General features: G+C 32.7%; 2 protein-coding genes across 4 annotated transcripts in view; both read right to left on the reverse strand.

Moving 5' to 3' along the window:
* Nucleotides 1-9,780, reverse strand: part of PMCA (plasma membrane calcium-transporting ATPase 3) — a 126,064-nt gene extending 116,284 nt beyond the window's left edge. Inside the window, exon 1 of one of the 2 annotated variants that reach the window (XM_090115776.1) lies at nt 9,695-9,780. The gene's annotated coding sequence lies outside the window, so the exon portion shown is untranslated. Of the gene's footprint in view, nt 1-9,517 lie in introns of both variants that reach the window. The other variant, XM_090115775.1, reaches the window with a different exon arrangement.
* Nucleotides 9,781-11,628: 1,848 nt separating this feature from the next.
* LOC149898048 (solute carrier family 41 member 1-like) overlaps nt 11,629-13,570 on the reverse strand; it is a 74,913-nt gene continuing 72,971 nt past the window's right edge. For both annotated transcript variants that reach the window (XM_090115792.1, XM_090115793.1), the window contains one exon: nt 11,629-13,393. In XM_090115792.1, coding sequence (XP_089971918.1) covers nt 13,196-13,393 — 198 coding nt within the window. In that variant the 3' untranslated portion in view covers nt 11,629-13,195. The remainder of the gene's footprint in view (nt 13,394-13,570) is intronic.

Consider the following 13,570-nt stretch of genomic DNA (forward strand, 5'->3'; position numbering starts at 1 on the left):
ACCAAACAACGTTGGTCTGTGAAACGTCACAATGGCTTGTAATTTGCCAACAGAAGGGAGGTCAAGTTATATCGGTTGTATAGTCGTATCAAAATTATTCAGTCATGTCGTAGAATCGTCATAATTTGTGAAAGGTTTTGTCATGTCTATTTGAAAATAATAACTTTATGATTTGTTTTTTAATAATAAGACATCAGTCTGGTGATCACGTTATTTATTTTATTCTCTTTGTTATTTTATGTAACTAGTTAAATATTAGTCGTATAAAATCGTAAGAAATATATTATAGCATTTGAAGTTGAGCATTTTGGATCATAAACTATAACAATTTTATATCTATTTACAGCTAAGTAGCTTAACTAGGTAACGATTGAAATAGCAACAAATCAAAACTTAAATTAACTCGAACATTGTCCTTCAGATTTTCCATTGTCCTTTCCATTTTACACATGAGCTGCTTACGGATTTGCCATGCCTTGTCATTTTATACTAGAGTTGAAGCAAGGGATGGAAAATAACTCGAGCAGCGTCAGTGTTCTCTATCAGTGAGCGTTAACGCATAATCGCAATGAAACTATTATTTTAAACATTGATTTACAAACAAACTAGCCATGAATAACGCGCTAAAATCCTTTAAATATCTAATTCAAGATGACGTGTCATTCGCTCCCAATCACCTTCTGAAAGGTTTAAAAACAGCTTACGGAAGCCATATTTAAATCTTGGTCAGGGGTTCGCACATTGTAATAGTGTTACTATATATTATACTACAAGTCCGCCCCTGCTTTACACGGATTGGAGAACATTAATCCTAACTCTAGGTAATTCTATTCACGTGTTAAGTTTTTGAGAAACTGTTGATATATGTTTATGCGTGAACTCGAACTCAGACATTTATTCAAGTAGACTTCTTCTAGAAGCACTTTTTAATCGTCATAACATAGATTTACCATTAACTACCATGAGAAGGAATACAATCAAACATAATATAATGTATATAGGAGTACAAGCTAACAAAATTTTAAATTAGATTTTCTTTTACTTTAGCTGCAGAAAATCTCATTTATAAAAGCGTAATATTATGACATTGTGACTTGTGTTTGATTTCTTGATTAATGGTTGTAAAATTTGTAAATGTGTAGTTCCGCTGTCTGTTTATACGTCTCTTACAGGGCTGTATCTACTTAAGAGTTAAGACCAGAATTTCTTGAATCTATTTGATCTATTACATGTGGCACAGATAAAAAAAAAATTCTAAGAAAATTCATATAAGTAAATGAAAGAAGGATAAGTATATGTTAAAAGTATAGAGGCATATAAAATTTATTTATTAGCAGATAAAGTAAAATTTTATCTAAATTTTGCATTTCAAATCAGTTATCAAGCATACCAATAAAATTTTATCAAACAAAACATCCGTTTTACGTAAATGTCACTTCATCAAAATGGATGTCAAAAGAAAAACTTTTGAAACATATCCAAGTGTCAGCCCTAACTCAAAATGTGTGTCAGCCCTAGCCGCGCATTTATGTGGCAGGAAACGGCACGCGCTAATCCCGCAATTGCCCGCTTCCGGGCGCGGCGCGACACGTCCATGTGTCCATTGTTGGTGACGTCACGGCACGAGATTTTCACATTTTTTATGATATATAATACCAGAAATACTGTGAGAAGATTGACACTACGACGATACGACTCGGCCACTTGTCCATTTTGCACGCCTCATAAGCGAAGCGTTGAGGTGGGTACTACTGTCACTTCGCGAAAAACATCTGATTTTTCAAACTTAAAATGTCTTTATGTATCATACATTGCACTTGTAAGATAATACATACACACACATAATAAGAAAAAACACTATTTTTAACGTTCATGATATTTTTGATGTCATTTTTGTTATTTAAACTAGTTAAAAAACAGTTTAAAAAAGTTCTGTCTTGGACGTCCGTGTGTCTGTATGTGCGGATCCTTTTTCTTGTTAACACGATAGCGACCGAAATACTTTACTAATCGAGTCTTTTTTTTTCTCTTACGCTTGAGTATGCTCAGGAATAGAACCCTTTCATTTTTCAGGGTCTGATTCGATGTGGTTTAATTGTTATTAAATAAACAAAAATAATAATTAATAAATATTTATTAAAAAAAAATTATGAGGCGTGCACTTTTGGATTTTCCAAATTATTTTAGACAGTACGCTATGATATTTTTTTGTAAAATTATAAATTATACTGCATGGTCAGTGGTGTCGTAGATTACTGCGCGAATTGTCTATGTTCTGGAATTACAGTTCATAAGTTTTAATAGAGCTACACATCGATGAGCAGGCTCTAATATTAAATTTTCAATAACCTATTAATTTGGACTTGAACTGAATTTAAAATGTTCATAGTACTTAACAGATTAATAATTATTACACACAATACAACTAAAAAGCTCCTCATGACGCTCACTAGGATAAGTAAATGTTTGAGCATGAGTTTGAGTACTGTATTCACGTATTCTGTGTAGTCATTGTTATTCAATTTGGTCCTCAACACCTCCCTAGGTGGGTGGGGCGTGGTCCTAGACACAAAATTAGTAAAGAGCTAAAAAAGACAGAGTGTATGTAATACGTGAATCTAATAATCCTTTTTTGTTTATTTGCATTTTATAAAGAGCCACTTTTCCAATTTGAGAAAGAAAAATCGCTAATAGAATTGAAATTTAATATACCTAAGTGTATTCTCCTGAAAACAACTTTGAAATTAATATATTCATCGCAAAGTAAAAATAATCGATTATTTTCTACACAGATTGGGACAGTCTATTTCATAAAGCGTCTATGGAAAATTACTCAAAATATGTGCTCCAAATATTTGCACATTACAATAACATATTTAGTACATAACTGTGACCTAGCTCGTCTAGTGTCTAGACAAGACTTATCTAGACCTCAAGATAATAATAATCAACACAATGGAAACGCATTAAACACAAAACGGTTTGCGTGTTCAGAATAGTGCACGAGTGACAGAATTGTGGTCAGGGCACACGTTGGAGACATGCGACTAGTCGCGCGAATAACACGCGACTGTCGTGCTATTGTCGTGCGACTGGTCGTGCGACTTTTTATGATAAAACTTAAATTGAATTACGTAATGTATTGTTTGGTTATAAGGTATCAATAAAACCTGGATGGATGTGCATGTACTGGTGGATTTTACACTTTAACTGTATTTTCATTAGGTTCCTCCGCATCCACTGAATATGTATAATATAATTTATAAATAAAGGTACCTAGGAAATAAACGATTAATCTTTATTTGATTATTTTGATCAGTTTAAGACGAGCAAATTATAATTTTTGCAAAGAGTTCTACGAAATTAGAATATCTTACTGGACAGCTGCTTTCTGAACCTAAAATATTTATCCTAATCTTTTATGAAGAGGAGAAAATTATTGTGTGTCCTTTTTATATGTTTAAGACTTAAGGATTTGAAAATGGAAGGAAAATTGTGAATTGAGACTGATAGATTTTATTACACGCTTTATATTAGCTTCACCTGTATGTTTGTAACCGACTTCTTTGGGCGCGATTTTGACCCACTTTAAACGGCCAGATTTCGTTCAAACTTTGTAGATTTATTGAGGACCGATGACAATACACTAATTTGATAAAAATTTTCTATTTTTTAGTTCGGTTTTCTATAAAAAGCGTGTTTTTTAGTTTTTTTTAACTATTATTATTTTTATTTCAGCTACGATTCTGAGTCGGAGTGCAGGGATGTTTGATATAGAATATGTTACAGCGCCATCTATTGTGATATAAATACAATTTTATTATTTCCTAATTAATTATACTATTACAATTGGTATTTGGTACCATGTATTTTATTTACTTACAAAGTTAACATTAATTAATAATTATGTAATTTATGTTTGTGTTTGTATTTATTGTGATTTTTTATTTATTTAATAGAGCCCCAATAAATAAATGCATAAAAGTAAACAATTGTTTTATTCTCTATCCTTTTATTGCCATTTGCCACAGAAAATAGCACTATTAACTAATTTTAAATCAGACTGATTTCCATGAAACCGTAAGATTTTTTGTCATATTCGATTTTTTTCTCGATAAATTTTGGGTTTCCTATATTTTTTAAAATAATTAACTAATCCTAAGCACTGGTTATAAGGAGGTAAAAATCTTAATCCATCTCAGACCTGCTGCTGGCTTTCCGCCAAACACACGAATAGACACGACACTTCGGTTTTTATCGACTCCACTAATATGTACCAATCTTAGTATATTTATCGATAAAAGTGTTGCTCTAACATCGATATCGATATAATATGCTCATAGTTACAACAACATTAAGTATTTTCGAAAGTTATGATATTATGAAGAATAGTGACAATATACATAAATTGATACATAATTGATAATAAGTGTGTTCATCAATCTCGCCAAAGCAGCTGAACAAATCTGGATGATACTTTATAAGAGAGATTATTATTTAGTTAAGTATATTGACCTTTGTAATTACTCTCATAATTATTATTTAACTTAACTCTTGTGTTAATAACATTAATAAATAGAGGAAAGTCACCAAATATGGAATAGTATCCTAATATGGAATTCCTTAATTTCTCTAAGACTATAAGTATGAATCGCAACATTCGACCATCTTCTGTTTCATTTGGTGTACTAATTATCGCACTAACACCATCGAGTTAGTGGCGTGAACGGTTTACGTATGGCAGGCGTGTTTTGTTTTAATAATAATAAATCTTTATTTCAGACATCAATATCCATACATAATATAATTACAGATACATTTACAATTTGGCATATATTTGGGACATTTAACTTTAACTTATTTATCAGTATAAAAAAAAACAATTGAACTATTTACGGTTCCTACCTAAATGAACACACAACCAATACCTAAAAATGGGACTGTTCAAGCACTCGGAGAGCGTATTTATGATTTTGTTATTAGAGGAGCGTATACGTGACCAAAAAGATGCTATTCGCAATCTAATAATTGCGAAGAAGTCATTGATGCCGCCATCTGCGAACATGCTAGACGCACTGCAGTACCTAGGCAATTTCATTAGGATGCGGTATGCATCATTATACTGCACCCTAATGGTGCCAAAAGCTTTTCTAGTGAAATTTGACCATAATTGACAAGTATACAAATTTTGACAATATGTTTTAAATAGAATCGATTTTACCTCTTTATTACATTTAGAAAATCTGCGTGCTAGCATGTTGCATCTGACGGCAAGCGCTCGTCGCTCACGTTCAATATCCTCATCATCATTTAGGTTTTCTGTGAGAAAGTGTCCCAAGTACATAAACCGCCCCACACGTTCAACGGGTGTACAATTCAAGTAAACGTTAGGAACCATATCCGGCCCTCGACCTGCCTTAAACACCATCACCTGTGATTTCCCAACATTATACTTCAGACCATGCTCAAGCGCATAACGCTCACAGATTGTTGCCATGCAGAAATTTTTTAAGGTACGTAATAAATGAGTATTTACCAGCTATTATGTTTGTTTACATAAGTGTTATACTATTTAGTATATCGGTATTATGTTTATTTCACCATTTTGTGATCTTTTGTCTTTAAAATATTGGGAATTGAAAAAATATTTAGAAAAGTTTGAATGAGTATAAAAATCCAAATATGGACAGTCGTCGGTGTCTAATTATGGAATACTATAAACTTGCTATTATTTTTTTTAAAACTGTATGTAATGTTTGTTTTTAGAATGTCCGGTTCACAATCAACCTAACAAAAAATCTGGGATGAAGAAAAAACGGCACAATCTATAAAATTCGTCCGGGAAAAGAAAATGGGGTATTTGAAAGCGGCACAGGATTTCCAAGTCCCTAGGACAACTTTATTTCATCATTATACATATTTATATTTCTTCTTTCAACGTTATTATCTTTATTAAGAGAAACAAACAATCGAAGAAAAATAAGGATGATAGTGAAGAAGAAAGACTCTGAGGAACTAGACGCTATCCAGTTTGATGAAGGTAGTGGAACATGATGAGTTGATGGACCAAGTGCCTTCTGACTCTGCAGATGCAGAATGTAACATACATGCATCAGCAGAGTCAGGAGGTTCTGTTCAAGACTTTTTTCCATGGATCATGGATGAGAGTGGAGAAAGTTGAATTAAATGCTTAATGTATGGGCTCTGAAGTCTGAACACATTATGATGTGCTGGATGGATCTGGATTTGTGACTTTTGCAAGTAATTACGTAACTTCTTTCATTTATCACAATATGTTACATTCATTTAATTGATCTCAAAGATATTCATTACATTTTTGTTATTGTTATGTTGATTTATTCTTATATTCCATATATGGGTACCTATTCCATATTTGGTTCCTCATTTGGGATTTTGTTTTTTGTGTAAGATTTTAATTTGATTACTGATATATTTCGTTAAAGGCTGTTAATTACTACTTATAGATGTATGACTGACCAGAAAAAACAATAAACTGATTTAATTTATGTAAAGTTTTATTTTTATATCCCAAAAACAAAATGGTATTCCATATTTGGTTACTTTCCTCTATTATATCGATATCGATGTTAGAGCAACACATTTTTTTATTTTATAACCCACCCTCTTAAAACAAACAAAACGCTACACAAAAAGAAATAAATTGTAGTAAAACCTCGTATCGAAAAGTAGGTCATATTTAATTATTAATTAAATTAATGACCTAACTCCGACCTTCATGTTGAAGCCTAGAAATCGAGACTAGATTCAGTATTGTAGTCGTTTATTGTTACTTGACCAGTTTAGGTAGACCTCCACCCAGTTAGTATTTGTTCCAACAGCGGGGTCTGTTGTATGGCTGGGTTCCATGTTCACGGCTCTAGTTATACTGGTTGTTGATTTTAATAGAATGCTATCTCGTAAACGCCTGTATCGGAGTGTTAAGGCGCGTGTAGAATATTAAAATGCACTACTATATGAGGTAATTTTTAAAATTTATTTTTGAAAAAAATCTGCATACTATGTAGCCAAACACAGGTACATTTTCCCTAAGATAGCATAAAACATATTGTACAGTTTACTGGTTAATATATTGTTCAATGTTATTATATTTAGATCAGAATTATTTCTAATCAAACACAATCAGACAGACGATCGATTGAATAAATATTATATAACTATTAAAATTCTTATGATAATTTTTCGATTTTTCAATAACTATTAACTATAAAGACAATTGTTCGTATGTTCCCTTGCTTCTCACATGTCTTGTATTTGATAAAAGGGATTTAAAATGTACTATAAGTCATGACCTCTGACATTTCGTGGCTGTCGGGTCAACAGCCAACCCTCCAGTAAAATGTTATGTAAACCTACAATAGGTACAGTTTTATACTTCCAAACTTTTTCTTTTTAACTCATATTTTTGGAGATTTTTAAGTAATCTTGTTATGGAAATGGGTAGTTCATGAATGTTTTATTCCTATTAATGTAGTTAATTTAATTTTGTATTTGTATTAGCGAAATTTCCTAGATATTTAATTTACCTATATTTTAAGTTATCTTGTTATAAAAATAGGTCATTCAAATATTGAACTTTTCCATTATTCATACCGCGTAACATTTATGCGCTTGAAGTGCTGATTATATTTTGATGAATTTTGGAATTAGGACAGCAGGCAACTTATTATTAGGGCTATTAACACAAGAAATAACAATTGAAATTTGTGAGGAGAGTAAAAATAATCATGGAGAAAACGAGAAAATCACGCGAACACACACACTTGAGAAAAACGGTAGAGTGAATCAATATGGACGGACTTTTTATCAGTGCTTTTAATGTAGGTCATAAGTTAAATAGAAAATTAGATTAAATCAAACACAATTAGATTATTTTTTTAGCTTTTTATTAATTTATCTCCCATTCATATATATCAGAGTGTTTCTTAATAATATTAAAATACGTAGATATCTACCTTATATTATATGTACCTACATATTCTGTGGATATTTGAATGGTTTAATATATTTATTAAATAATGTCGTCATACTAAACATAACAGAAAAGACTTAACACTGTCATAAATATTATGTTTTATTTATTTTTATTAAAATATTCTGCTTTTGGAATGTTGTGGAAGCGTGGGATAGAAATTGAGGAAGGAATTAAGAATTTTTATCCCCTCACAGCATTAATCGATCCTTATTATGAGGGTGTGGTTATTTTCTGGTTTCCTTGGATCGTGCCTTTAATTTTTATTACAATTATTATAATTTATGTACATACATAATGAGTAATTGATTCTTTGGACTGGAAAATATGAAAATCAGGTGAAATTTTCTCCGTCCGACTCCATCTTTTCGATATTTTAAGATTATTTATTATTATGAAAAAGTACTTTTTGAGAGTGAATTAATTATTTCTTTGTCTCAATTACTGTTTTAGTAATGCTTTCTGAAAAATTGAGTACAATCTTCAGTAGGTGCAAAATTATTACAAAGACTTTATTGCACTTATAATGGTTGCCTCACTGCCTTTTCTGGCCATCAACATAATAAATTAAAACAACAAATGTATGTAGAGTTTTATTCATTTCATATTTGTAAATAAATTATTGTCTTGTAAATTTTATTGAAAATGTGGGAAATTATACTATACTTTTATTCAACCATTGTAGATTGACGAAGTTATGTACTGTATTAAGTAATTCTCTAGCCTTGGTCATCTTTAATGCGGTCAGTTTTATGAAAATGTTCGGCGGTGGCCGTTGTAAGTAATAATATGATTTATATACTTCATTTATATAATAAAAAAAAACATAAGTATTAATTAAACTACGCCGTCTTGATATATTATGTGAAAACGGTATCTACTGTCATAAATGCGAGTGTTTTTATTTTCTCAATTTCTGTAATGAATATTAGGTAATTAATATTAATAATGTAGAGTTTGAGTCGGGTTCAAGATATGTGTTATTATGTGAATGTGGTTTCATTTGTGTAATAACAAGCAGGTTAGATAAAAGACTAAATTTCTTAATAATTCTTTATTAACTGTTTCATTGAAAGGCCAGCCTGGCCCCGACAAGGCACGCCCCATCACCAGACTTGACTCAGGTTAAAGGAAGAAAATAACTCAGTGATTGTCATGAACAATAGTCTAATTGAATCGCTAGGCCAAATAGTGAGGTTACAGTATGTCAGAATCAAGGATACTTTAAAAATATCCATTCTACTTTACGCTACGAGTCACAGCCAATAGACCGCTAGCGACATCTCTCGGAAATTTTCCAACAACATTCCTGAACTAAATTTACACCTAGGCCATGAAAATATTGACTTATAATCGTGTTTTCAATGAGCTTTCTGTTTGGTATATCTGGTGTGTGGCTGTAATGCATTGTCGAAGAGGGGCTGCGGGAGCGGAGTCAGGCTGCGGGCGAGCAATGCGGGTCCCTGAAAGGGGGCGATTAGCTAGCTCGATTTAAATATATCTTACATAAACTGTTGTCACAGACACTCCCAACGGTGGTATCGATCGAACGGACCCCAAATCAATCCACAGTTACATAACTGCCCGCCATGCGAATACCGCCCGTAAGCTAAAGAGGTAACATGCACAATGACTATTTCGGAGTTGCGCCGGCGGCGTCGCAACCTTGAATCGAGAACGCACCTTTAATTTTAGCCGGATAACCTAGATACGGGAACCATTTCGAGCGCGATCGATATTCGCATGCGCGGCTGGTCGGGGCGTGTGGGCTTGTCCCCGGTTCGCGAGGTACTGACGGCTACGAGCGGGCGCCGCCGCCGCGCAGGCGCGCTGCCGCCCCATTGATCCGAGAACAGGTGTTGGCAGGATCTGCTGACGAGGCCTGCTGCTCAGCCAACTCGGCTGAACTGCCCCGTATCAGCTAGCTGATGTACAGGCTCCCAGGTTAGCTTGTTCAAGATCTAGGGTTAGATGTAGAGACAATCTGTGACTAAAGAATAGTGCACTTGTATGTAGGTTATTCCTGTTATAAGTTGTCACAGTTTCAAAGGATGTTTGTAAAAGTTTAATATCTAACTCTATCTCTACTTGGATACCATCTTCTGTTCTTTTTGGCTAGTAGTATTAACCTTTGTCATAGGAAGAGAGGTCCTATAAGTTCGATTTCTGTGAACAATAATGATTGAAAATCCAAGAGATGAATACATTTGTTAGGTTCAGTTATACCCTATGTGATAAAGCTCTTATTCACCTAATGTTTATGTATGTGTGAAAGCTTGATTAAAGGTAAAATTTGTTCCGGAAGCAGGCATTTGAATGCTAAAGCCAACACTAACACAATATAATTCAAACACACAGCGCCATCTAGTATGTAGCTAGTAAATTAGGAAAATTAAGTAGAGTTTGGAGGATAAAGAGTCGTGTACATTGTACAATGTTCATTTCAGTTTAGTTTAGTACTATGTAGTATTTAGTTAATATGTTAATAAAAAATAAACTGTAGATTATAAATTTATTTCTAGATTTTTAAAGTAAATAAAGCAAGTCTATATTTTAGGTGTTTCTGGAAAACATGTATAAAAAATAAAGAATAGCCAAAATCAGCATATTTTTGTGGGTGTATGTTACGTTGGGTCCTAGTACGTTATTTCTTAAAGTTATTGAGTGGAAGAAGAAGTAAACGATATATTTTTCTTTTAATGACACTCGCAAATAAATAGAATATTGAAAAGTCGAAAAACTCAAACAGTAACACATATACCTTTAGTAATAATAAACAACGTAGTAACATAATTTGAGAGGCATTATTTTTTCGTTGATAATTTGAAAATTACATAAGTATAATTTAATGCGAAAAAATGCTGCGTCAGTGAACTCTACAGAATGATTAATGGTTTTTTAACCGACGTTATAAATACGTCACCTACCGGCACCATTAATTTTGCAGTTTTTGTTAATCTGCCTCTGCGGTACAGTGGTTAATGTTTAGAAGGTGCCAGATTCGACACGTAGAATGTGTTTAATTTCATAGATAGGTACTATCAATAAAAAATAATTTTTAAATGTCAGGCGTTTTTGGCGGTTTTATTCGATCTATTTTAGAAAATATACTTACCTATAATATTCTGTTTATATGTAATTTGTAAAAGTAGCTAGGTATATTAAATATTAATCCATTTGTGAAAGTATTAAGACCAATAAACATTTATTATTGTACCTATAAGTAATTTTATTTATTTTATAATTATTATTAAAATTTGGTATAGAAGTAATTAATCTTCATTATGGCGTGTAATTAACGGCATTGTATAAAACGAATCGATAAAACAGATACAGGATTAAGGATATAGGTACTAGCTACTATCTGAATGTGACTCTATCATGTTAATTTAAACTTTAAACACTTGTTTTGGATAAAAAAATATACTTATACGTATAGGTATAGAGGTAATCACGTATCTACATAGGTTACTTTTCATTGCGAAATCTAGATGTACCCTTATATACGTATATTGATTGTATGTAGATACCAATGTCAAGCCTAATAGACTACAGGCGCATGTTGAAAAAGTTATGGGTCATTTGAACCACGAAAGAAAACAACCAAAATACGGGAGAAATTTTATTTACTTACAAAACAAATTTGTACATAAAACATAATATTAGTTCATAGTTTGAGTCTTAACAGATATATTATAACATTAGCGGTTTCAGTGAAATGGGTACAACAAAATTAAAACATCCGATTTTATTGAATTTCGACAATTTACTATTAAAACCGTCTACAATGTACTAATGGCATTTACCTACAAACTACATAACAATTATAACTATATACAATTAAAATCTCATTTATCACATCATCCATTCAAAAATATACCTTAAGAACTACCTATAACGTCACACACGTGACATTTTTCGTCGTAATTTTATATAAGACACCATTTTTTTACTACAATAAACGCCAGTTCAAATGTTTTATTTTAGATCTATCTATTGGATACTAAATTAACGTAACTTTGATTATACACTGCCTAGATAGAGCCTTTTAAACATCCCAACTTGGAGAGTTAATCAGCCGGAAGTTGGCTTATACTATTTTAGTTCTTTATTTAGACAGACAAAATCAAAGCTGTTAATTTAACAATTCAATTAGTATACAATAATCTGCTAAATTCATTAATAAAATTGTCCAGAAACAGAAAATACAAATCAAAAAACTAAAAATTTAGTGTCGTGGAAGTCTTACAAACTATTTGGTTACTCATTTGTTACATCAGAATTTAATTAACTTTACATAAATTTCGTTTAAATAGTAACTGTTTGGAGGTAGTTTGAAATAAATGGGTCCAATATTATAAACATGGTTCGAGAGATCGCAACTTCATATAAACATCCGCACACACGATTCAACACTTTATGGCTAATTGAATAAGGTATAATTCATATCGACGGCAATAATTTATCATTAGACACCTTAATACTATCAATTGCATTATTGTACTGTTTGTCTAAACTAATACTATGTAAGAACTAATTACAAGCAACAACACGGTAATCGTTTATACCTTAAGTCGTTATTAAGAACATGATATTTTTATTCCCTTAAACATAATACATAATTTACGGAAGAGTGAAGTTATAAATTTATAAAAATTTTAAAAGCAACGCCAACGGTTCGTTATTTCCTAATTTGATTTTAGACAGCAAAACACGAACCGGAAAAATAAAATAATGGAATGTAAAATATCAATACGTAATTTCATTAAAAAATATAAGAGAGTCAAATGTAAAAAAATAATAAGGTTCGATTTGTAAAATCCATTAAATCGTCCGCCTCAACACAAATTCGTTGATCGACCATCAACATATACATTGCATTCGATCGCACCAGGCAAATATCACAGACGCAGCTATGAGAGCGGACATCATTTCACAGTCTACGTAAAAAACGGCGCATATTTCACAGCGAACGCGGTCCAATCGCGACAATTGGCACTATCGTATCGTAACAATATAAATATATAATAATACTGTGATGTTATCGCGAGAGACGTTAAGGATCGAAATTCTCGTTAAAACTTTGGTATACAAATACTATTCGGGCTGATCTTTCCGACGTATAATTTCATTTAGAGTGATCAGTCGGGGTGTAGCGATATCCTGTGGACTGTTTGCTGCAGTTTACGTACCGGCTGGGGGCACATTGTTACCGTACTGCAGGCCGAACATGGAGAGGATGACGAAGGCGAGGCCGAGGAACACGGAGCCGAGCAGGTCGCCGCACGCCGTGAGGTACGGGATCGCCGCGTTGTCCGGGTCCTTCTTGCGCTTCCACATGAAGTGGATCAGGATGTAGGCTAGATATAGGAGTACCATTACCTGCAAGAAGACAATAAATTAGATCTCGGTAATTATTACGTAGTCGCTTTCCACTGTCCGTGGCGTGAAGATATTTGCAACGGATTTTGATGCGATTTTTGAAGTGAAAACTTCTTTAGCGGCGTTGAACACTTTTTCTGTGATGGGTATAAAATCTTAAACTCGCGTCAGGACACG

Source organism: Colias eurytheme, chromosome 24 (genome assembly GCF_061535395.1).
Source record: "Colias eurytheme isolate Ceu_HAF_F1 chromosome 24, ilColEury1 Martin Lab GWU primary, whole genome shotgun sequence".
NCBI classification, from domain to species: Eukaryota; Metazoa; Arthropoda; class Insecta; order Lepidoptera; family Pieridae; genus Colias; species Colias eurytheme.